The 25672-nt window shown below is 51.7% G+C and overlaps 1 protein-coding gene across 7 annotated transcripts in view; it reads right to left on the bottom strand.

Annotated features, from left to right (window-relative positions):
- Positions 1-25672, bottom strand: part of MIDEAS (mitotic deacetylase associated SANT domain protein) — a 64816-nt gene that overhangs the window by 3754 nt on the left and 35390 nt on the right. For all 7 annotated transcript variants that reach the window (XM_067028167.1, XM_067028169.1, XM_067028166.1 and 4 more), the window contains 9 exons: positions 14325-16000; positions 12850-13149; positions 7046-7391; positions 4821-4887; positions 4184-4326; positions 3961-4064; positions 3461-3536; positions 2651-2739; positions 75-224 (listed from right to left, as the gene is read on the bottom strand). In XM_067028167.1, the coding sequence (XP_066884268.1) occupies positions 75-224; positions 2651-2739; positions 3461-3536; positions 3961-4064; positions 4184-4326; positions 4821-4887; positions 7046-7391; positions 12850-13149; positions 14325-15764 (2715 nt within the window). In that variant the 5' untranslated portion in view covers positions 15765-16000. The remainder of the gene's footprint in view (positions 1-74; positions 225-2650; positions 2740-3460; positions 3537-3960; positions 4065-4183; positions 4327-4820; positions 4888-7045; positions 7392-12849; positions 13150-14324; positions 16001-25672) is intronic.

The raw sequence follows: 25672 nt of genomic DNA, 5'->3' as shown, positions 1-25672 counted from the left end.
TCCAGGGAGTCCTGGAGAGCTTGGCCTCAGGCTCCCACCTCAGCCTAAGCAGCTGAGGCAGGGAAGGGAGTCACCTTAATATCCACTTCAACCTCTTCCTGGGCTGACTTTTCATCACTTGTATCCACATCCCCGAAGGTTAGCGTCCCATTGCGGCCAATCTTCACCTGCTTCTTGTAGGTGTAGTAGAACTCCACACACTGGGCCACGGTCTTGGTTTGGATCTGGTTTGAAACCAAAACTGAGGTCAGAGTTCCTGGTTCAGCTCACCTGCCTGGGGGCACGCCAGCCTTTCTTATCCCTGCATGCCCCTCCGTTAACCTTAGCAAACACTAAACCCAATAAACCCAGGAAATACAAGCATGTCTCCAACACCTGCTCTGCACAAACCACTGACCAAGTTCAACACTTCAGCACTATTTTTCTTAAAAAAGCTAAAAAGGACAACATGGAGCCATTGGGGAAATTTGAATATGGATCATGTATTAGAGACTATTATTGCGTCAGTTTAAATTTCTTGGGTGTGATAATGGTACTATGGTTTTGTAGGAGAATATCTTTGTTTTAGGAAATATTTAGGTCAAATGTCATGATGTCTGTAACTTTTAATGATTAGTTAAAACAGAGAATACCTGTGTGTGTGAGTTTATTTATGGACACAGAGAGACAGCAAATGTGGCAAATGTTAACAACTGGTAAATCTGAGAGGTATATGGGTGTTCATTATACTATTCTTTCCATTTTTCTGTAAGCTTGAGATTTTTCAAAATGAAAAGTTAAAGGGGAAAAAGTCTGGGCATCATCCACATTGAAAGCTAGACTAGACCTGGCAACACAGCCTCTCTACATCAATCGGAGCAAACAATTTCATTCCTCTTCAGGGAGCAGTGAGGACAGAGAATTGTCAAACTGCCCTATGTTGGGGAGGAACTCAGGGGAGACTAACACGAAAGCCCTGGAAAACCTGAAGAGGAAGCAGGAGGATACTAAATGGCTGTGTGGCCTTAGGCAAGGCTCTTGGTGTGAAAGTAGTGAGTGGGCTGAGACCAGATGATCCCCAAGGGCCTCCCAAACTCTGAAACCCTAGCCCTCCTGTTTCACAAATCCATTGGGCCACTGGGTTTGGTTTCTGGACGACCTCCCCCCAACCCCCAAGCTGTTTTCTCTGACTCTCCCCCATCTCCCCAGACTCCCAGACTGCTTAGCCAACTGCTGGGCTGCACTGGGAACTGGGGTGTCCTGTCCACAGAGCCCAAGGGGTCGGTGAGGGCCCTCTGTGCATGAGCAGGAAGCAGACATGACTCATCTCCCAGGAATGGCCAAGTCACAAATTTATTAACTAGATCCTGTTTATACTTTTACCATCAATTCCCTCTAATCATCTGTTTGCCTGACTAATGGTCTGCTCTTTTCATTAAGGCATTAGGGGCGCCTCAGTGAGCTTCACAAGGCATGTACTTCCCGGCAATATTGCCCAATCAGGGAGCCCAGCAAACGACTGTCCTCACAACAGGGCCCTTGTAGGAGAATTTGTCAGCTCTTTGTCCAGGCCCCAGGGCGTTCCTGGTACAACCTACAATCCCAGGAGGAAAGAGCACATTCTGGGAAGCTCTCTTCCCTCAGCTGTCCACACAGCTCACTCTCCCCATAGCCCAGGCTTTGTGAGACAGGGCTGGTGGGGAGATGCAAGCCCTTGGATTAGCAGATCACTCTCCCAGAAGAACACAGAGGGAGGACAAGAGAATCTAGGAAAACTAGTCCCAGGCTTCCTCTACTCTGTCAACTGAGTTACTGGAAGGAAGCCCCGGGCCTGACAGGAAGTGGGCAAAAGCCCCCTAGGTCAGTTATAGTCTCTTGCTAGCTCTCGGTCCCCTCATCTCGGGGTGACTTCTCCTCCCACTAATTGTGGCCTTTGAAGTACTCCAGCCCCTTAGGATGGCTCACCTCTGTTTGCAGCCCCCCTTCTCTTCCTGTTCTCCCTTAGGCAAGTCACTATTTATTTGGTGCCACTGGGTCTGGTGCCCACTCAGGCCCCGCTCTGGACTGAGACTTCAGAGTATGGCCACGCTACCCTAAGGTGAGGGAAGGGGGCTTAGAACCAAGGGGGAAAAGACCTGATCATTTCCATTCTTGCTTTGTTTAGAAAAAAATGTCTCTGGGGACTTCCCTGGTGGCGCAGTGTTTAAGAATCCTCCTGCCAATGCAGGGGACATGGGTTCAAGCCCTGGTCTGGGAAGATCCCACATGCCACGGAACAGCTAAGCCCGCGCACCACAACTGAGCCTGCGCTCTAGAGCTCGCAAGCCACAGCTACTGAGCCCACGTGCCACAACTACTGAAGCCCGCGCGCATAGAGCTCGTGCTCCGCAACAAGAGAAGCCACCGCAATGAGAAGCCCGTGCGCCGCAACTAAAAAAAGCCTGCGTGCAGCAACGAAGACCCAATGCAGCCAAAAATAAATAAATAAATGTATTTTTTTAAAAAAAGAAAAAGAAAAAATGTCTCTGAAGCTACTTAGTGGCATTGACCTAACTGCTTTGTAAGAGGCCTTGGTAAGCAATTGCAGGGACCCCCGCTGGCAGAGGAAGCCCCCAACTCATGCAGGCAGCTCCTGCCCCTCTCTTGCCCCGAACACTGAGCCCCAGCTCACCAGCTTCTGCACCAAGAAGAAATCCTTCTTGTAGATGGCAATGCCCTTGTTGAACAGCTTCCTCTCAGCCATCTTCCATTGGTCGGAGCCTGCAGAGCAGAGAGGAAGCCAGGGTAATGGGGGGGGCGGGGACTGTGAGTACTACGGGGGCAATTCTGACCAGCAGAAAAGTGTGAAGTCATCTAGCCGCTGTCTCTGCAGGCATTCAGAGCGGGCTCCACATCCTGCTTCTGCCAATTACTAGCCATGTCGCTTAGCCTCTGAGCCTCACTTTCCCCACCTGTGAAATGGGAACTAATAATAGAAGCCACCTCACCAGCTGTGGTACAGACTAAGTGAGACAATGCATGTGGAGCCCTTGGTGATATACCTGGCAGAGACGGGATGCACCACTCGACGGGGGTCGATACCAGGGACTGCTATGATTATGCCACTTGGTCAATGTCCCTCTTAAAGCACAGTCCCCAGAATGGGACATGGCGCTCCAGGGGTCCTCTAAGTTCCAGCACCTGGTGCCAATTTGGATGGCACTCCCTGGGTTCCTGCCCCTTATACCCACACCCTGGGCTCTTCTACCCGGATGGGCTCCCACCTGCTTATGCCCTTCTCCCTTCCCTTGCAGGGCACAGGAAGCCCCTTGAGAGCCACCCCAGCTCTGGTGTCAGTCCCCTCACACTGGATCTTGGCTTATCTGCACCCCACCTCTCCACCCCCGCCCCACCTGGGGCTCTGACTCAGCACTGAACTGAGCCTCACTGATGCTGGAGACCCCTCGAGGCCCCAGGCCCCAGGCCCACCCTGCCAGCCCACCTGTGTAGTGATAAGTTGCCAATGGGTGGTTGTGGAACCGCAGGGGCTTCTTCAGTAGCAGCTTATTCAGCGTTTCCTAAAAGGGAAGTGAAGAAAAGGTCAAGGCCCTGGCCGGGGTCTTGGTGGGCAAAATTCAAGGGGCAAGAGGTCTGGCAGGATGGCAAGGGCATGGGGGTTGGGCTGCTCAGGGCCTCTTCAAAGAGGAAACACATGGTCCCCAAGGCAGGCAGCCACAGATAGAGAAGGTCCTCAGTGACAGCCCTGTCCGAGGGTGGGGACCCACTACCCAGGATCAGAGACTGGGGTGGACCTTGCACAGCAAAGTCTGTAGTTTGGAACCAGGGCTCCCTCAGGCCGACCCCCTACCATCCCCAACTTGGTCAGACCTTCCTGCCTGCCTCAAATCAGCTCGCTGACAGGCCTGGCTCCTGGACAGCACACACACGGATCCCTGCCAGCCTCCCCAACGGGCCCTCCCTCCACCGGGGACAGTGTCTCACCAGGATGTCTCCCCTGGACTCGTGCAGACAGTGCAGGGCCAGCTCCTGGTTGGTGCCAGCTCCAGGGAAAATGCTGGAGCAGGCAGCTGTCAGCAGGTCTTCCACTGGGGAGGGAGGAGAGAAAGGCACTTTTAGGGCTGGGCTGGGCTGGGCTGGCCTGGGCTGCATGGGGCGGAGCCTAGCCCAATAGCCAGCCTTTGCCTGCTGGCTCGTGCCCTCTCACCTTGCCTCTGCTTCTCCCGGCTGCTCTCCAGGTCCTCCCATGGCTGCCACACCAAGTCGGCCTTGTGGGAGTCTGCGGCTGCCAGGGCGCGGTCCCTCATCGAGGGGATTTCTGCTTGAAACCGGGAGCCCACATTGATCCGTCTGCAGGGGCAGAAAGGGCAGGGAGTGAGGCTTCACCATGTGGGAATGGGGAACCCTACTTCCTCCCTGAGGATGGAGAAGATGCGGGGGTAGCTGGCAGAGGCTGAGCGCAGCAAGGCTTCAGCTGGGTGTAAGGGAACCTGGCTTCTATGAGGACAGCCTGGCAAGTGGCACCTGGTGTTGCCAGAAAGGCAAGGCCCAGAGGTTGCAAAGGGGAGAAGAAGCTCCAGGTTTACGGACAGGGAAAGAGTCTCTTGGACTGCCCTTCTAATTTTCCTCAGAGGCAAATTCAAACTGAGCTGGTCCTTTTCTTCCCTGTGACTTCCACACAGAAGCTGGGGTGGGGATCAGTGAAGCCCAGGGCTAAGTGCAGAAGCCCAGAGAGGTCTGCTCAGCCCACAGAAGCCTCCTCTTCCTCGTAGGGCCCACCTTCATGCACCAGACTCCAGTTGGCCACCCTCACCCCTTGAGCCAGAGGGCTGGGCTGAACTTACGGCTCGATGCTCACTGGGGTGGCCTCCCCCATCACAGAGAGGACAGGCGGGGTGACTTCAGCGCTATCTATGGTACAAAAGGTAGGTTAGTAAGCGGCACCGTCTGCTCTTCAGCAAAGCCACCCTCTCCAACCCTAGGTGGCTGCTCTTTATGCACAAGAGCCACAGCAGTGACTCAGAGGTTCACGCTGGGAAATCAGGCACCCTGAGTCCTGGCTCTGCAGCCTGCAATTGTGACAACGAGCTGTGACTTTACCAAATATGTGGGTGCCTCCCTTTTCATGCCTGCTGAAAGGGGCTGTTGCTACCTATCTCCCCTAGGTTGATGTGAGGATTGAATGAAATCATGCACAAAGCTGAGCCCTCGATAAATATTAGCTACTCTTATTACTACTGCTACCAGTTCCACTACTAGAGTCATGTTCTGCCCCCGGAGCGCCCACAGTACAGCATTAAGTCCAGCATTCAACTACGGTTGCTCTAGTAAAGGGGCTGAAACTTCCACCACAGAAACGAGGTAGTGAAGGAGATCGTTCTTTCATAATTATCTTCTCACTTCTTTGCTGGGCTCTCTGCCTTGGTTTCTCCCGAGCTAATCTTAACACCCTATGTGATCAAGACACTCTCTTGCTCCAAAAGCAAAATCTGCTGACTCCTCTCTGCAACCTGAGAGAAAATTTCAACTCCTCAGCTCAGTGCTCAAGGCAGTTCCCCTGCCAGCTACGCATCCCACCACCGCCTTGCCTGGGCCCTCCATCTTCGCAGGCCGCTCCCTCATGGCCCCCCGTGCTCCCTGCACAGTCCCACCTCTGGACCTTTGCACCTCTCCTTTCTTCTGCCTAGTGTGCCCTCCCCACCTGCTTCCTAGTTCAAGCTCAGCTTTAACCCCACCCTCTCTTCAATAAATGCTTTCCTCACCACTAGGGCTAGCAGCCTCTGTAGGCTTCACTCACTCTGCCTGAAACTTCTGCTTTCCTGTCTCCCGGGCTTTCAAGTCAACTCCCTAATGACCCAGCACTCTCTTTAGAACAGACCACGGTGTCCCACACATTACTCGTGCCCTCACAGGACCCAGTTCAGGCTTTACACGTGAGTGCAAGAAAAATCCTCATGGATGGACAGACCTCTTCTTTGCCGCCAAGCTGGTCTCTACAGCGACTTCTTCCTGCACAGCCCAGGCAGGGAGAGAAGCTTCCAAGCTTCCCGTAGAAATGGAAGAGCCAAAGGCCAGCCAGCCCAGGGTGAGCCATTTCTCACCCAGACACCAGAGGGCACCAGAGAGGCATGCCGTGATGAGGTCAGGGTCAGAGGTTAATCCCGTGACCGCACTGCCTCACCCCTGTGCTACCTCTGGTCGGAATTACTCTCAATCTTCTCTATCACCCTGAGACAGGATTATCCCATTTTTCAGGGAAATGAATTCTTGTGTGGAGTGGGCAACATTTTTCAGCAATTCACCACCCAGGCCAGCCAAAATGACTGTTCAAGAGACCCAGGAGACAGGATCTGCCACCTAACATGAAGAAAAAATGTGACACGCCAGGCACAGTGGAAAGCGCTTTACATGTGTTAATGCATCTGGACCTCACCACAACCCTCTGAGGTAGCCATTAGGTTGAACCATAGAGGAAACTGCTGTTTGTGGTCCTAAAAACAGCTTGAATACACATTGGCAATTTCATCATTAACCAAACACTACTAACATCCTCATTTACATGCTGAAGAAACTGAGACCCAGGGAGTTTAAATCACTTCCACAGGGGATGGAACAGTAAATGGTGGAACTGGGATTTAAGTCCAAGCAATCGGGCCAGCACCTCCCCTCCCCAACCCCAGGGTGTACTTGAACCAGGACAACCTCCTTTTCTCTCTCAAAGGAGAGAGTAGGGCTTCCCTGTTGGCGCAGTGGTTGAGAATCTGCCTGCCGATGCAGGAGACACGGGTTCGTGCCCTGATCCGGGAAGATCCCACATGCCTCGGAGCGGCTGGGCCCGTGAGCCATGGCCGCTGAGCCTGCGCGTCTGCAGCCTGTGCTCCGCAATGGGAGAGGCCACAACAGTGAGAGGCCCGCATACCGCAAAAAAAAAAAAAAAAGGAGAGAGTAGAGCCCCTTTTCCCACAGCATTCCAGCCCAACCCCGGCAGAGCCAGAAGCTGCGTCTTCCCTACCCACCGCCCTGCCACAATGCCTGCCCTCACGGCTGCCGAGGTGGGGAGGTCACTCACTAGACCGGAGCAGGGTGCGATGGGCACTCTTTGGCGTGATGGGGGGAGGGGCTGGCATGCTGCTGGTCGACATGATGGCGTTGAAATAGAGTCCGGAGCCTTCCCGCACGGGGCTGAGGATGGGGGGTGGTGTATAGGGGGGCAGCTCAAAGCTCCGCTCGGAGGGGTGGTCAGCTAGGCGGACAGGGGAGCGCAGGTGGCTCTGGTACGGGGTGATGTTGGAGTAGACGGGAGGGGCGATGAAAGTGCCCGCCTTCGTGGGGATGATCAGAGGCTCAGGCCTCGGCCGCTGCTTTGGTTTCCGCACTGAAGGTTCCCCCTCCAACTTGACGTTCATGTCCTCAGCCTGGAGAAGGAAACAGACCAAGACGGCTCAGCCACCTACATCCTGGGAAAAACTGAAGTCTTGACCACTGCTTGCCAGTTTCACCTTTGGAACTTAGTGTGCCCACCATACCCACTAAGGCAAGCCTGAGCCAGGAAGCAGATCCAAAATCCCTTCTTACTGTTCTCCTCTAGGGCAGGGGTCAGCACACTGTCTCTGTCAAGGGCCAGACAGTATATATTTTAGGTCATCGATCATCTCCCTGGGTGCACAGGTGAGACTGGCCACACTGACTGGGCCCAGGAACAACAGGCCACACACATATTCTTCGGTGCATGTTCTTCTTCTTCTCCTGACCCCACCCCCTGCCCTTTTAAAATAATCCTTTGAAAAGTGCAGAAAACAGTCTTAGGGCTGGATTTGGTTCACAGGTCATAGATGCCAACCCCTGCTGTAAAGTATGCTACAGGGCAGGGAACTATTGTAGTTAAGGGCCAGGCCCTGGGAACTGGATTGCTTGGACTGGGATCTGCTTCCTTTAATTACCACTTAAAATACTTAACTCTGTGTGCATTATCATTTTTAACATGGGAATAACAAATGCCTACCTAATGGGGTAGCTATGAGGACTAAATAAATGAATACATGGAAATCACTGAGAACAGTACCTGGTACATAGTAATTACTCAATAAATACTGACTGCTATCACTACTTAAACTCCAAGCTCTGCATTAGATGGAGGCCCATATCGTGTGCCAAAACCCAAGCTAGGCATGAGACCACAGAGTGAACAGGACAGCCCTGTCCTTGAAGAACTTTTATTCTCATAGTATTAGTCCTACCTTTATTGTCAAAGGTTAGCCCTCCTGGCTTACACTTCTCCCTGCTTGATATGCCTTGTGGGCCTCCATACAGAATAGAGGGCAGGGCTGTATAGGAATAGAGGCCTTTCCTTGCTGCATCCCTATCTTCTCAAGAGAGAACGGAGCCCTACACGAGTGAGTGACATCGATCATCTCACTGGGTGCACAGGTGAGACTGGCCACACTGACTGGGCCCAGGAACAACAGGCTTTCTCCCCATCCCAGGTTCCAGCTCCCACAAGACCTTCCAGCAGAGGGCCCTGAGTCCCCATGAGGCCTTGGCCATGTCTTTTAGCCATCTGTGCCCTCTCTGCTCTTCTACAGACTAGGAAGAAATGACATTGCTCATTCTCTCCCCCTTAGGGGAACAATATGATTGCACAGAAAAAAATGCAGTGGACCCAAAGGCCCCCAAACTTCTAGACAAGAAACCCAAGATGAACTCAAGCTAGCTGTAATGATTTGTGATTTTATAGGGAAAATGGATTTAAACTATTCTAAATATGTGACAATATTTTTCATATTGATTTTTTGTTTGTTTATTTATTTATTTAGGCTGCACTGGGTCTGCTTCTGCGCATGGGCTTTCTGTAGTTGTGGCGAGCAGGGCTACTCTTTGTTGTAGTGCACGGACTTCTCATTGCGGTGGCTTCTCTTGTTGTGGAGCACGGGCTCTATGAGTGTGGGCTTCAGTAGTTGTGGTTTGAGGGCTCTAGAGTGCAGGCTCAGTAGTTGTGGCTCACGGGCCCAGCCGCTCCGCGGCATGGGGGATCTTCCTGGACCAGGGCTCGAACCCATGTCCCCTGCATCGGCAGGCTGACTCTGAACCACTGCGCCACCAGAGAAGCCCTCATATTGATTTTTTAGGTGTGATGACATTGTGGGAAGGAAGGAAGGGAGGGAAAGAAGGAAGGAAGGAAGGAAGGGAGGGAGGAAGGAAGGGAGGGAAAGAATCCTTATGTATGGTGTACTTCAGGTACAAAACCAAAGTATTTATGGATGGAAGGATGTGATGTTTGGGATTTGCTTCAAAAAAAATCCAGTGGCAGGGAGAAGTAGAGGTACAAATGAAAGAAGATTGGTTGTATTTTGAAAACTGTAAAAGAGGGTGATGGCTAAATATTAGGATTCATTATACCATTTTCTCTACTTCTGTGCATGACTGAAAATGTCTGTAACACACAGAGCGAGAGAGAAAGAAAGAGACAGACCTCCCCAAAAGCCTGGTATAGTTAGAGTCCTCAGGCAGGATTCAAGAGATCCAAATTCCAGGGCTAGCTCTGCCACTACTTGGCTGTATGATCTTAGGTAAGCCTCTGGCCTTTTCTGGACCTATTTCCTCATCTATGAAATGGGCATGTTGAGCTGTGTAGTTGCTCAGGCTCCTTCCTGCCATCCTCAGGACAAGCTGCCCAAGCCTCCAGCCTCCACCACGAACTCTCCCCCAACCAGAGAACAAGATTCCAGAGAGCAGAGACTGTGCTACTCATGATGATCTTGGAGCTCTCCTTTCTGTTATAGACAACAGGCATGCAGGCCAACTCTCCAGTTGTGAATGACTAGTAAAATCTAGATGCTATATACAAAACCACATTTCTGCAGGTACCAGAGAACAAATTAGTTGGCAAAGAATTAAAGAGCCAAGATCCAGGGAGAAAAAAGGAAAGACAAAAAGGTGAGCCCAGCATTTAGAATTGTGTTTTCCCTAGAGATAGATGCTGTTATGGAAGAGACAACGGAGAGGCTGAGAAATGAGTAAAGCTTTTAATAAATTCAAGGAGCCAGCAGAATAAAAACTGGAGTTTAGAACTTGCCAAGGAAGGAGAGCCTGGTAAACACCTAGGCTTTGGATTGGGACTCCAAAGGGCTATATCCTCAGAATAAAGGTGAATCAGACATAGATTAGTTCTCAAATGGAATAACTCCCAGCTTCAAATCATCTGATTAAGTTAAAGTAATCCAGATTTCTTGTGCTCTTTGCTAACCTGTCAGATGCAAAGACAAATTCTCTCCAGTAGAGGAGAACACCATCCAGAGTCTTTAATTACCTCAACAATTTTTCATATATAATGTCTGACATTCAATAAAAAATAACCAGATATACAAAAGAGTAAGATGTGATTTAAAAACAAGAAATAGCAGATAATAAACACAGACCCACAGGGATCCCATTAATGGAGCTATGAGACATAAACTTTAAGAAGACTATTCTTGGGAATTCCCTGGTGGTCCAGTGGTTGGGACTTGGCGCTTTCACTGCTGGGGCCCATGTTCAATCCCTGGTCAGGGAACTAAGATCCCACAAGTCATGTGGTGTGGCCAAAAAAAGAAAAAAAAAGAAAAGAAAACTATGCTTAAGTTATGCAATAAAATAAAAGGCAAGGTTGAGAATCTCATCAAAGAACTAGAAACTCTAAAAACGAACCAAATGAAAATTCAGGTGACTGAAAAATAAAATAACTGAAGACAAGAATTCATTGAATGGGCTAAACAACATATTAGACACAGCTAAAGAGAGAACTGGTGAACTGAAAGATAGGTCAGACTTTAAAAAAAAAGAAATGGAAAACATAGAAAAATGCATGACAGACAAAATAGGGGGATACAGTGAAAAGCACTAACAAAACGTGTAACTGGAGTCCCAGAAGGAGAGGAAAGAGAAAATGGAGCAGAAGCACTCTAAACAGGATAAATACAAAGAGAACAATACTTAGGTTTCACAGCAAAACTGCTGAAAACCAATGACAAAAAAAAAAATCTTGAAAACAACAAGATAAAAAGATACATTACATTCAAAGGAGGAACAATATGGGTTATAGTGATTTCTCAATACTATAACTACAATAGAAGCCTGAAAACAATGGAATGATATCTTTAAAGTGCCAAGAAAAAAAAAAAAAAAAAGAACTACCAACACAGAATTCTCTACCCAGCAAAGTTATCCTTCAAAAACGAAGATGAGGGGCTTCCCTGGTGGCGCAGTGGTTGAGAGTCCGCCTGCTGATGCAGGGGACACAGGTTCGTGCCCCGGTCCGGGAAGCTCCCACATGCCATGGAGCAGCTGGGCCCATGAGCCATGGCCGCTGAGCCTGCACGTCCGGAGCCTGTGCTCCGCAACAGGAGAGACCAAAACAGTGGGAGGCCCGCATACCGCAAAAAAAAAAAAAGATGAAACAAAAACATTTTCAGACAATCAAAGACTAATAAAATTTATCACTAACAGACTCACACTAAAGGAAATACTAAGGGATGTTCTTCAAACAGCATATAAATGAACTGACATGGAAGCTTGGAGATATAAGAAATAAAAAGCAACAAAACACTCTTAAGTATTTGAATAAATCTAAAATGAACAACAACTGAACAAAATCATAATGTTATAATGTACTATCAATGTTAAAATACAGAGAGAATGAAAATTCATGTCAATAATTCTACAAGTTAGGGGTGAGGGGAAAATGGAGTTAAAGGGTTATAAGAACTCTGCATTGTCCAAGATGACGCAAAGCACTAACTTATATTATATTTCAATAAGCTAAGAATGCATTTTAATCTCTAGGAACCCTTCTCCACCAGAGGATTAAGCTCTAATGTCATAAGGCATTCACTATGTAAAAAGTTGACTTCTCTCCTACACATCTAGGATGGTACTAGCTATGTACCATCCTCCAAATAATTGAGAAAATGGTCACTCAAATCCCCTTCTGTAGGGCTTAGTTCTCTAATAGAAATCCAGGTAATAAAGGCTGCTATGGTACCCACTAAAGGAGTAATACATAAGTATATAACTAATAAATTAATAAGAGGGGAAATGGAATAACAAACCCAATCAATCCAAAGGAAAACAAAGAAAGAGGAAAAAAAAAAGGAAGAAAGAAAAGGCAGGATGGGATACGTGGATGGCAGATTTAAACCAAAGTTTATCAGTAATTACATTAAATGTAAACCATATCAATGCTCTAACGAAAAGACAAAGGTTGTTAAAACAGATGATAACAAACCCCAATTATAAATCCAGTTGAAAGATATACCTTAAGTAGAAGGATACAGAAAGGCTGAAAGTAAAAAGATGGAAAAGATACACATCCCATCCTCCTCCCACCCACACTAACAGAAAGGAAGAGAAATATCTGACAAAGTAGATATTTCATGATAAAGTGTCTAATCCAGTTCTAAATAAATATACCATTAACATTGCATCAAAATATATAAAACTAATACTCACAGAACTAAGAAGGAAAAGACAAAACCTCAATCTTAGTGGGAGAGTACAACATACATGTTTGTAATGACAGAACAAGCAAACAATTCTACATCCCAGTACCTAGCACAAGGCCTGACCCATATCAGAGGCCAAATCAAAATTTGCTGACCTGAAATAAAAGAGATTCACACATTCTGGATTTTCCTAAACAGTCCAAATTTCAAGTATAAAACTGTGTCTTTGTCCCTCGTAAGTTCATTTGTCCAAAAGTTTTGTTTGGAAAATATAAATAATATCCCCATTGGAGACTTGAATCCTTCCTATACTGCCATGTTCTCCTTTTCCCCATATAATATTAGGTCCCCAGGAGCACTCAAGTACTGAGCTGTTTGCATGGGGCGCCTCTCATACCTGTGCTGGGGCATCAGTCCCGGGGATACGGGTGGACCGCCTGCGGGTGACGATGACCGACGGCTTGTGTTCAGTGGGGTTCTGTTCAGGACCCTTTCCATCCTCGTCAACACCTCCAGCTTGGGCTGCCTCAGTCGGGTCCACAGCCCGCACAGGCACAGACACTGGGATGATGAGAGGTACCATCCCGCTGTCCTCTCGTGCTCGCTTGGCGGCTAAGGCAGGCTCAGAAAACTCCACCCCACACTTGGTAGCTGAAGCCAATACACTTTTCCGCTTCTCCTCAGAGCCACTGGCATCCTGGAGAAGGAGAGAGAGAGGAAATGGAGACGGTTAGAAGGTGAGTCCTGATCTGGTCCGGGACCCCTAATCCCGTTTGATTCAAGGACTCAAACACCCATGATGGTTCCCAATGGTCTTTGGCAACCTGGCCTTTCCCTGACCACCTTTTCCCCCACCATATTCCCAAATACTCTCCATAACCTCCCTTCTGCCAGGTTCCCCCGTCCTGGCCTGGAGCAGGAATCCCCAGATGGCCAACTCAGGCCAAAAGTGGCTAATAGATGTGTTTTGCTTGGTCTATACAGTGCATGGCATGTGAAATAGTATCTATATATTCAAAACATATCTCTGCAAAAGAAAGCAAGCAAGGAACCTATGGCAAGGTAAGGGTGGTCTTTGGATCTATCTCCCCACTGGCAACTGACCGGAGTGAAGTCAAGTTCTGCAGCCTCCTACATATAGGTCTGGCCCTATAGGCTTCTAGGGTTGAGACTTCTAGTGAGGGAAGGGGCAAACACTGGCTTTGGAGTCAGATACTAGCTTCTGTCCTACCTTTGTGACCTTGAGAAATCTCACTTGGGCCTTAGCTTCTTTAGCAATAAAATGGGATAAATGCCAGCATCCCTCTCATAGGGTTTGATGAGAAATTACTTGTGATCAAAGATAAGAAACTCCAAGTACAACATAGGTGCTCAAATTCTATTCATTCTTCTTCCCCATTTAGATTGTCTTTTCTTTCCAATCAACTTTATTGCTGTGTAATTTACACGCAACAAAATGCACCTATTTTTAATTATAGTTTGATGCATTTTGACAAGTATAACCACCTGTGTAACCACTACCACATTCTTGTCTTTTAGCATACTGGATCTGGAAACGGTTTCACCTCCCTCTACTCCCAACCCTGCAAGTCCCAAATGAAGAAGGCAACCCACGATGGTGTATTGCATCTTCCTGCCTGCAACCCTGCATGTGTATAAAACCCATCTTCCCTTCAGGTATGGATACACCTACTTAGAGATTCTTTGCATGCAGAGAGTTCAGAACTCCCTGAAATGGATGGGTTCTTTCATTTCCTTCAATGAAGGGAGAAAACTGCCCTTGCGACCCTGGAGTCGCTTGCTCTCCCCTGGCCTCAGACACAGCTCACCCTGCCCTCTGCCAGGTCTGCCCCCAGCCCATGCCACTCTCACCTTTGTGTTCTGCAGTGAGGCCAGCTCCACTGCCTTCTGAGCCAGGGTCAGCAAATTGGCCTCCTGGGACGCCCGGCGCCTCCGTCGAGTGCTCTGGATCACCCCACCCCGTAGCACCTGCCCACAGTCCCCTGTGCCCATAGCCCGCGTGCCCTCCTCGCTGCCCATGGCGGGAGCCTCCCGCTCCCGGCCGTTGGGTGCCAGTCTCTCCCCATCCGACAGCAACTGCGACTCCCTCAGCTCCAGCGGGAATCCCAGAGCTTCAGGATGGGGCTGCCCCAGGGGGCCAGGTGGCGGCTGCTGCAGGGGCCAGTGGTGCAGGAACAGGTTGCTGGCGGGATCCTGCCCAGGTTGGGTGCCAGCCCCATCCAGGGTGGTGGAAGGCAGGACGCCCTCCTTAGAGAGGCGGCGGGAACGGCGGGGAAAGGCGATCTGGGCCTGAGGTAGCAGAGGCTGCGGGGCTGACTCCTGCAGGAGGGCCTTGCGCAGTTCTGGGTTCATGTCAGGGTTTGGGGGGAAGGGGTAGGGTGCCAGGCTGTGGTGAGCCAGGTGGGACTGACTCAGCGGCCCGGCTGGCTGCAGGCCAAAGTCCTGGGGCTGCTGAGAGGGTGGCTGCTGCATGGGGTAGAAGTTCTCAAAGAGCTGCATCTGGGGCAGGGCCGCTTGCTGCTGCTGCTGCTGCTGCTTCTGCGGTGGGAAGGCGGCGACGGGGTTGGGCGGCGATGGGCCCTGCCGGAAGACCTGCCGGTTCACCTGGTGGCCGAACGCCAGCTGGAAGGGCTGCAGGGGCAGTGTCTGGTTCGGCGGCTTCTTGGCCACATGGAAAGAGTTCAGGGGTGCCTGGGGCCGCCCAACCTCCAGCTGCACCTTCTGCGGCACCATTGGCCGCACAGCGTTCCCAAAGCGGTCCAGCTGTGGCCCGCCGGCTTTATCCCGCTTCAGTGGCTCAGGGTGGTTATAGTAGGTCGAGACCCCCATGCCAGGATGAGGGCTTCCCTTGGGTCCACTGTAAAGGGGCAGGGTGTGGCGATTCCACGTCGAGTGGGGCGGAGGCTGGCCCGGCTGCTGCTGCCAGCCGCTGTCACTGACACCCCCAACCCCTCCACGCTCCGGGCCCCGCCCTGGAGCCATCACAGAGTTGGGCCACTTGACCGAGCCCACCTGCTGAGACAACATGGTTCGCTCAGACCCATACACCACGGAGTTCAGCAGGGCCAGGCTGTTGGAAGGGGGCAGTTCCACAGGCTGGGAGGCGGGGGCAGCCCCTGCCGGACCCTCGTGCGCAAAGTAAGGCTCCTCCTTCACTCTGGACGGTGGAGGGGCTGGGGGCTGCTGTGGTGCTTGCAGGGGTTGGAGCTGCTCCTTGGGAGCTGGTTCCTGGTCCCCAAAGAGGCAACGCTTCCGCTTGTTCTGAGCCTTGGGCTGGGCCTGGAGGTTCATGGTGTGGCCAACTGGGCCCCAGCAGTGAGACCTACTTCACCAGTTGCCCATCCCCTGGGGGATGGTCCTGCTGGAAGCTTGGCCCTAGTCCAGCAGCCAGAGGGGGCAGAGGAAACGCTGGATGATGCGGTCAGGCACGAGGAGAAAGAACTGCTGGTGCTTCCTTCCTTTTGGCAGAGAGGCTCTCAGGCTCCTCTACTCTTCCCAGTTCATGGTGCTCCACAGGGCCCTGGAGCCTGCAGACAGAACAGTAATAGTGTCAGCCACAGCCTCCCAGGATGCCCCAGAGGGCAGCACAAGTGTGAGGGGAGGGTCTCAAGGGTCCTACAGTTCCACTGCCTCCTGGGGACAAGCCCAAGGTCACAGAGCAGCATTGGTGAGGCAAGAGCCAGGACCTTGGGGGAGCTACCAGAAGCTACCAGAAGGCGGCAACATCCCCCAGGGTGCTCTGGGACTCTCCCTTGTCCCACCACCTCGCCCTCCTGGTTAGTCTCCAGGACTGCTGCGTTTGGTTGTGTAACTTGTGCACTGCACAAAAGCTCCTGCCGAGGGGGCAAGTGGGGCTGAGATCCAGCCTGAGCCCCTGCAGTCAAGCTGGGACAAGGGGTAACAAAGGCCATGCTGGGTTCCCTACTCCTCTGAAGCCAGGCCCCAGCCTACTGGGCAGCCAAGCAGGTCCTCTCACATCTATCCAGGCAGCGGCCTCCCCAGTAGACCCCGCAGAAGTGTTTTCAGCCAATGGCTCCTCTGACACTCCATGCACCTCTCAGACAGGAAATGGAGAAAACATTAGTCATTCCCAACTGTGCAGCCCATGGGTCGGGAGCTCCACCAGGCCCTTGCAGAGTCCTGGGTCCATGTCCTTTCCGTAGGTGAGGCCCCAGAAGAGTGTGTGCAGTCCTAACCCCACCCCTGGGAGGAGCTGCTGGGTGGAACTGTGGCTGCCAGTGTTCCCCAACCAAGCATGGAAACCTGTTTTGCAACCTGGGCTGACTGGAGACAGGATCTGGCCTGGTAGCTGGTCAGCAGTCCCCACCCACCCTCCTCCACTGCCAAAGAGCTCCTGGCATCTTGAGCAAAGGACAAGTATAGCTACGATATTGGGGGGGGGGGGTGTGTGCAGATTTCTAGAACTTAAGTCCAGAAGGTTTCTCCATGACATGATGTGACTAAAGTGCTCACAGTGTTCCTGCGTTTGTTTTCTAACTTGATTAAAAAAAAAAAAAAAGGTTGCTCTATTTATCCTGCTACAGAGGAATTGAGACCAGTATTTTATAATTTACATGTGTTTTTATTACTTACATGCAAGTTATAACTTACACCTATACCTTGCGTGTATTTTCAAAGACTTTTTCTTTCTTCAGAGAGGGTTGGTTTTGTCTTTTGTTTTGTTTGCCTCTCTGGGAAGTTGGTGAGGGTGGGAGCTACATGGCCCACCTCTTCCCCATGCTAAGATTCTGATCCTGAGCCAGTTGGTCTAGCAGAGGAGGGGAGCTCAGGAAGCCCCCGCGAATAAATCTGAAGGTCCAGGCTGACCTCAGACGTCAGAACCTAGATGCCCCCGGTCATCGTTAGCAGCCCCGGGAGTTCCCAGGAAACCAGCCGAGAGGCGCAGAGGAGGGCTGGCTGGGCATGCCGGGCGGGCTCTGGTATGAAGCCCTGGCTACACCCGGCGATGCCCCTGGCCCCGGGGAGGCGGCCATGCTATCGCTTCTCCGCACGCTTCCGCAGCTCCCCAGCCCTTCCCCTCCCGCGGCTGCCGTGACTCACTCCAACCCCCTGCTGCCTTTCACTTTCACCCAGCACCCAGAAGGGGAGGAACTTCCTCCTCCATTTCCTTCCTCAGCTCCCGGCCCTGCTGTGAGTGAGAGCGACTCTCCGTGCTCGCACCCCCTTTGTCTCGCATATGGAAGCTGGGGGAGGGGGAGACTAGGAGGGCATCCAAGTCACCCAGGCCCCTCCACCGGGGGAGGATTCGGACAAGCAGCGAGTGCTGAGGCCACAGAAACCGCCTTCTGAACAAACCCCTTTCTCTTGCTTTTAAACTCTCATTCCCTGACAGCCAGGCCAATACAAAGCAGAGACCCAAAAGGCAGCCCCCAGACTGGAAACAACCCTGGGCGCCATCGTGAAGCTGCAGGGTGGGGCCGTCCCGGCTACAGGAGTCCGGCTGGGCCTCTCCAATCAGAATGAACCAACTACAAGTACGTGTGTGTCTGCAGAAGCAAGACAGAGGAAGGAAGAACGTGCTAGGGGGTGGGGGGGAGCGGGGGGGAGTTGGCAGGTCCACGTGCCTCCGGGGAACTGGGAGCCTCCCCTCCCCCAGCAGTACAGGCACCCCCCCCCCATCGCAGCCCTGTTGCCTGGTGAGCCACAGCACAGGCTTGGGGCTTGGAGGAAGGGAAGGCACACGTGGCAGGTGGGCCTGAGTGCACGTGCGCGTGCATGCCTGATGGAGGGTACCAGGCGCCGGGATGGCCGCTGGGCGCCTAGGGGAGGGCGACTGCACACTTGCGGCTGGGGAGATGGGGGCGGAGTCTGTGAAAGGGGATCCAAGGCAGGGCTGCTTCTGCCCCAGTCCATGCTGGCTCGCCTGCAGCTGCTTGGTCAGGCCTGCTCTGCCTCCCACCCCCCACCGTACACATCGAGGGGGGCCTTCACTCCTGGCACCACAGTAGGCGTCCAAAGCTGGGCCAGGGACTTGTTTAGAAGAAATCAAGGGGGCCAGTTCTGGGGAGGCTGAAGCTTCTGCAGAGGCCTCCCTGTCATGCCCATTGGAAGGCTGCTAACAATGCTACGAGCACAGACACCCGCACCTGGGACCCTCGAAGAAGAAAGGTCATTATCTGGGCTGTTGTGGGGGGGCGGGGGAGAGTGGAAGAGGACTGGGAGGTAGGAGGGGAGGGGACACACCAAGGCAGCAGGGTATGTAGTAGGGTATGTAGCAGTACTAGTAACAGCTAGTAGTTATAATAATAATAACAACAACAGTGCACCTGTGCCAGGCAGATCCTAAGTACTCTGCACGTTTAGTTCCCACAACAGCTTTTAAAGCAGCATGAAGCCAAAGCTTGAAGCAGTGTTATTTTAACCTCCATTTTACAGGTGAGCTAGACAAGCTCTAAAAGGCTGAAAAAATTGCCAGTGGTCACACGGTAACTACGTTGCAGAGCCAGGGCTTGAATTTAAGTCCGTCTGACTCCAAGACCAAGCTCTTATTCTCTGTCCCTAAGACATGCCCTAAGACACCAGGCCCTCTCTGCACACCTCCTTCCCACAGCATGCTCTCGACAGTCTCAGAGCAAGGATTTTCCCAGCACGGATATCCCTCCTCACTGGCGCTAGGAAGCCCCTTCCCTGCACCTGAACTGTTGGCAGGTAAACCTCTCCTATTCTGCGCCGGTACTGCTGAGACCCTCAGACCTACAGGAAGGGAGGGAAGGGAAGGTGGGCCGCCTCAAAGAGGCGCCAGCAGGTGTGGGAGGTCCACTGGCAGGGAGGCCTGAGACTGCACTGGTCACTTGCGCCTCATTCTCCAGACCTGGACCCTCCAGCCCCTGCAAGCCCACCCCTGCCTCAGTGCTGGTGGCTGCAAGTGGGGCTGCCAGCTCTCATACACCACTCATACCTCACAGCCTGCGAGTCTGGCCAGGACTGAGCCACTTCCTCCCATTTCTTCTGCCCCAGCCCTCCTCCTCTGTCCCTCAGGTGGAAGTCTGCCTGGTCTTCCTCACAATGAGGAAGAGGAAGCAAGCTGTCCTTTCTGAAGGCTCCCAACCGATGGGCCAACTCCCTGAAGTTGCAGGGAAGAGGGTGTAATGAGGAACTCCTGCAGGCAGCTCACCCTTGGGACCAGCTGCAGGGCCTCTGACAACGGATGCAGAACCACTGCAAAAGGAAACCCACAGACATCATGGGGCCCCAGACACTCACACCCACTCTATCAGTCTGTTTGACTGTCAAGGCTCTATTCAATCTTCCCTTCCGCCGGGAGCCTCGCTGCTGCAACCAGTCCCTGACCACACCACAGACAGCCCTGGGCAGAAGACACAGCCAGCATGTGATCTCAACAGCCAGGGACCTCTGGGCTTTCAGGAGCATCTATGGTGAGAAACACTTTCTCTCTACCGAAGCAGCAATGTGCACTAAGTGAAGAAAACAGTGCTGAAACCACATGTATTCTGCAGACACATGAGGGAAGGTACTGAAAAGGCTGTTGGCTGTTCTATGCTCATGGTGACACCACGCCCTCCAAGGACAGCAACCAGAACACATACTGCTCCCCACGTGCCATAAGCAGCCCAACCGCATGCGTGACATAGGCTGGGGGAGTCCAGTGAGCCCTCACCACAGGGCAATGGGGCCAGGCCATGCATGACCACTGGGGGGACCAGGGCCACTCACAAGCTTGGGGCACTGAATGCGGCCATCCAAGAGACAAGACTGTTGTGAGTCAAGGTTACACAGGCCAGGAAAGGGGTGCCCAGCTTGGTCCCAGAGGCCATGGGGCCTCACCTCTGACCTGGGGCTGAGAGCCGACTGAAGGACCCCCCGACCCTGGGAGGCTAATGCTCCAAGCTTCTGCTCTTACTTGGGCCACCCCCGGCCCCGCAATCTCAGCACTAGGAAGAGGGGGAGTCACAGCTCATGCATCTCCAACCCGAGGCAAACAGACTTCAATATGGCACCCAACAAAGCCCCGAATCTCTAGGCCGGCCAGCTCACTGAGCGCCAAAGAGGCTGTCTTAGGACAAGGTCTAAACTCCCTATCCAGCCCCCAGGTCCCTGCAGACTTGGGCTCCTGCCACTTCTCTCAACACTCCACGCTGGAGCCATCACTCAGTGCTGTTCCTGCTCCAATATGCTGTTCCTGCTTTGCCTCCAGGTCTGTGACCAGGCAGTTCCTCTGCCTAGCACACATTCCCAACCTTTTGATCTGACCAAGTCCTACTCACCTTTCAGGTTTCAGACACTGCTTCCTCTGGGAAGTCTGTCCTCATCCCAAGTCTGAGCCAGGTACTATACTCTGAGCCCATAATACCTCCTAACCCCCATGACTGTACTCAGCACACTGAATTCCAGGTGCCTATTTCTTAGTCCCCAGCAGACAGTGAACTCCAGGGTGCAGAGTCTGCAGATCATTGTACCTTGGCACTTGGCTTGTACCTGCCTCTTAGGCTGTTCATTCAAGTCTGCACCCAAGGTGTGTCAGAGCCACTGCTCACGGCCAGTGTATCCACTGTGGGCTCCTGCCCAGCCCTGACTTCTGGTCTCTCTCCCTGATGCATATCAGAGCTCCTGAGCACATCATGCTGAGATGAAGTGAAGAGGCCCAGCTTCCTAACCCCACCCCATTCCATCCCATCAGTGGCCCCAGGCCCTATCCAACTAAGCTGAACACAAATCCTTCTCCACTTGCAGGCCCATAAGCCACTTGCCCCTTGACTGTCACTCACTGCCCCACACTACATGCAGGACAACTGAGAAAGTGCCAGCCCCACTGTTGCCCCCTGTACCATTCTTCTTCCCTCAAGGCTTCCCACTCCTGCCTAGACCAAGGCCAGACACATGAGCCTGTGGATCTATTTATCTCATGCCCTGACATGGCTGGGCTGAGCCTGAAGACACCACGGTATCTGGCTAGGATGCCCGGGGTTAGTGATGAGGGGCCCTCCCTAGAGGAGCCCTGCATGGCCCAGGTGGCCCTCCAGTCCAGACTCACATCTTGAAAAACTCTCTCTCAAATACTCTGGGGCCTTTGGCTACAGCCAGACTGGGCGAGTGGCCTGAAATTGCCATCATGGGCCAGCTAGAGTTGCCCAGGCCCTAGGTAGACCTTGCCTCTGGGCACAGTGCAATGATCTCCATGCTGTGTGCACCCCCTCTAACTGGGAGTTCACACCCAGGCTGCAGGGCCCCATTTCTCCAAGCCACTGGACATACAAGTCCTGTTCTCAAGGGGTATGTAAAACCAATAAGGAAGGAGACGCCAGCCACAGAAATGAGGACCTGCCTCCCACAAGTGTCACTTCCCCTGGGGGCGTGAGAGAGCAGGCCCCGTGTTGTACCCGTTCCCAGTCCAGAGAGAGTCCCTGGATTATCACCTCTCCAGACTGAACTTTAGCCCTTATAGGCCAGCGCATCATGAGTCCCAGGGGCTCAGCCATCAAGCTGGACAGGCTCAGAGGCTTGGCCAGGGCTCGAGCTGCCTAAAGTTTGAGCTTTGACTGTAAAAATGCCAACACTGAGATGCTTTTAAAGGGATACAGGTAAGAGGAAATCCTTTGCCTTATGATGCACCGCCCAGGGCTTCGTTCAGGCATCTACCTTTATCATCTCCTTCCCGACTACCCCACAAACACCCCCAGGATGTCCATAAAAGTCAGGATAGCCAGGTCCGTTTTATAGGAGGGAAGCTGAGGCAGAGAGAAAACATTGAGTCGTAGGCAGAGCCAGGAAAGGACTGAGCCTCCAGGCCCAGCTTCCGCCCATACTCGGGGTGGGGGTGGGGGGGGACTGGCTGCCTCCCTCCTAGACAAGGGCCACAAAGGATCACAGGCAACTCAGGAAACCCCCTTCTACAGGACTTGGGACTCCTAGGGGGTAAAATGGAAGCTGGCAGGATTAGGCTCTCTCCAGAAGAGACAAAGCAAGTGTCCCTGCAGCCAGCCCTTCAGTAACTGAGCCTCTGGAGAGGGCTTCATGAGGACCTCACAATCCTCTCTATGCCCTACAGGGCTCACGCCACCAGAGGCTGCTCCAGCTCCCCACTGCCCTTCTGGAAGGGCCTGGCTCAACAGCAGGTCTAGGGCAGGGCTCCCTGGAGTCTGTGCCTGAGGCCCAGTGCCAGACTGTCCCAGACCAACATACAGAGAAGGCCATTCACACAGACCTCCCTTAACATGGCCCTGCCCTGCTTACTGTGCCCTCCCACAAACACACACCCTCTGTAGCCCTGCAGGTCTGCCCACTGCCCCTTCATCCACTCAGCAAGAATTTGCTGAGCACTGGCTGTAAGCCAGGGTCTGGGGAGACACAGGAGATGAGGTACAGTCCCTACCCACACAGAGCTCCCAGTCCAATGGGGGAGAAAACAGAAACACACATTGATTATCACGCAAGGTGGCCTGCCCTGGGGCTCCAGATACACACAGGGAATAAGTGACCCTGGGGAGAGTTCCCCAACTTTGAGCCTTTGCTGGAGCTGTCACCTCTGCCTGGAAGCCCTGCCTCCACTCTAACAATCTGCCTCCCTCAAAGCCTACCTCTTTCAGGCAGCCCTCCGACACATACTGTTCTCACCCTTTCTGAATCTTCGTGCTCTTACTCGCTATTAACCACTAGCTCACAAGGCTTCTGCAATTCCTGCAATTTCCTTCTGTTTCCGCAGCAAGGCTGGGAGAAGCAGGGCCTGGAGGCAGTGTGGCCCAATGAAGAGGGCAGTGAACTGGTTGTCAGGTAACCCAGTGTCTGGTCCAGGACCCGCCACTCAATGGTTTCCGTCTTTGAGGAGTTTGGGAGCCGGGGGTTGGGGTGGGGGGCATGGGTGGAGAAGGCCTGTGTCCAGGAATCACCTTTGTAATGAGCAACTGCCACAATAAACAGTAGCCACCAGCACTACCCATGTGTCCAATGTGTGTGAGTACTGCTCACTTGTATAACCACTTATCCCCATCTGAGAAATGAGGAAAGATTGGCTCTGAAAAGTAACTTGTTCCAGGTCACAGCCGGAGGTCCTTTGTGAGGAGCCAGGATTCTAATCCAAGCCTACCAAGTCCAAACCAGTCTCCATCACACTCTGCTGCCTGTCAGTGTTGAGCAGTGGTTCTCAAACCTACCCTGAGAGATTATTAGTTCATGGGTCTGGTAACAGGGGGAAATCAAGGTGGGAAATCCACAAGGCTTCCTAAGCAGCCCAGGTGGTGCCCGGGTGCTGGAGCAGGGGAACGGCTAGAGGGTCAGGGCCTGGCACAGTGCAGTTTCCAAGGACCCACTGCTCCTCACTCCCCTGGGAGCCACCTGCCAGGGTGTCCTGCCCTGCACAGGAGGCATGAGGGGTCCCATGAGCCCTAGGGCTGCCTATGGCTCTTAGAGTGCCTAAGGCCCAACTGAGTGCCCATGTTTGCTGGCAACATCTTATTTAACCCTCATTCTTCTTTGTCCCATTTTACAGCTCTGGAATGGTATACTCAAAAGTATCTATTTAACACAAAAGAAGACAGTAACGGAGTAACAAAAAAAGACATTAGACAGAAAGCAAATACCAAAAATGGCAGACATAAATCCCACCTTTTAAATAATTACTTTAATGTAAATAGATTAACACCCCAATTAAAAGGCAGAGTTTGAGAAAATGGGTTTAAAAAAACCCATGATCCAACTGTTAACAAGAGACACACACTTTAGATTCAAAGACACAAATAGGTTGAAAGTAAAAGGATGGAAAAAGATATACCATGCTAACAGTAACCAAAAGAGAGCTGGGAATGGCTATGCTAATATTAGACAAAATAGACTTTAAGACAAAAACTGTTATTAGAGACAAAGAAGGACACTTCATAATGACAAAAGTGTCTACCCATCAAGAGGACATTACAATTATAAATGTATTTGCACCTAACAACAGAGCCCCCAAAATACATGAAGCAAAAACTGTCAGAATTGAAGGGGAAAACAGACAATTCAACAATAAGAGTTTGAGCCTTCACTTTCAAGAATGGATAGAACAACTAAACAGAAGATCAAAAAAGGAAACAGAAGACGTGAACACTATAAAGCAAATAGACCTAACAGATATCCATAGAACCTTCCACTCAACAACAGCAGAACATGCATTCTTCTCAAGGGTACATAGAATATTCTCCAGGATAGATCATAAATTAGGCCATAAAACAAGTCTCAATAAATTTGAAAGGGTTGAAATCATACAAAGTATGTTCTCCAATCAGAGATAAAATTAGAAATCAAAAATAGAAGAAAATTTGGGGAATTTACAGGAAATGAAAGTTAGAAGTAACTTGTCAAGTTCTCAGCTCAGAAAGGCCACTCCTTCCTTACTCAGACCATATTCTCCACACCTTCTGCACAGCCCTAGGAAGCTGCAGATCTCAGATTTTTGCAAATGCCTGGGTAGCTCCACACCAGACACACACTGAACCTGACCCCAATCTTGATCACGGAATCAAAACAGCTGGAGAGGGAGAGCCCTTTAGGGCTGTAACAGCTTGTTATTCAGCCCTACTTCTCCCTGGGAAGACGGCCACAAGAAAATAACTTCACTTCCCCAGCCAGTCTATGGAATGTCCAAAAGGCAGATCCTTCCCAAAAGAAGGAAGCTAACATATACAGAGCACTTTCCCCACGCCAGGCACCTGACATACCCTAATCCATGCATACAAACTTCCCACCCAGGCATCTCATTGTTCCCATTCTACAGAGGGAAACTGAGGCTCTGTTATTAAGGTGGCAGAAGCAGGATTCAAAATCTTGTTGTCTGCCTTTAAAGTCCCTGGTCTTTCCATCATCCTTCCAGAAAAATCCCAAATCTACACTTGTTGTGGGCTTCAGAAGGAATGCTATACATGAGAACCCCACAAAGCCAGCTGTGGGTCCTCCCCTTTCTCATGCTCCCTCCCAGAACTGCTGCTTTTCCTGGGGCCATTTGCAAGTAGAGCACAGTATGTAACACTCCCTCCCAAGAAATAATCCCAGCCCCAGCCTGCAGAAACAGTCTCCCCTAGAGATCGTGAACATCTGTAAGACCCCCTAGAAGCTAGGAGAGCCCATAGGGCTTTGAGGTGGGAGGACTGCAGGCGTGAGCTGGGAGCTGCAGTCAGCAGGATCACCCTCTGGAATAAGAGCCTCCACACCACATGGAGAAAGGTGGCTTGTGCCTCTCTTCAGAGCCA

This window comes from Kogia breviceps, chromosome 3 (assembly GCF_026419965.1).
Source record: "Kogia breviceps isolate mKogBre1 chromosome 3, mKogBre1 haplotype 1, whole genome shotgun sequence".
NCBI lineage: Eukaryota > Metazoa > Chordata > Mammalia > Artiodactyla > Physeteridae > Kogia > Kogia breviceps.
The sequence above is the reverse complement of the archived record's forward strand: the minus strand, read 5'-3'. Positions and strand labels throughout refer to the sequence as shown.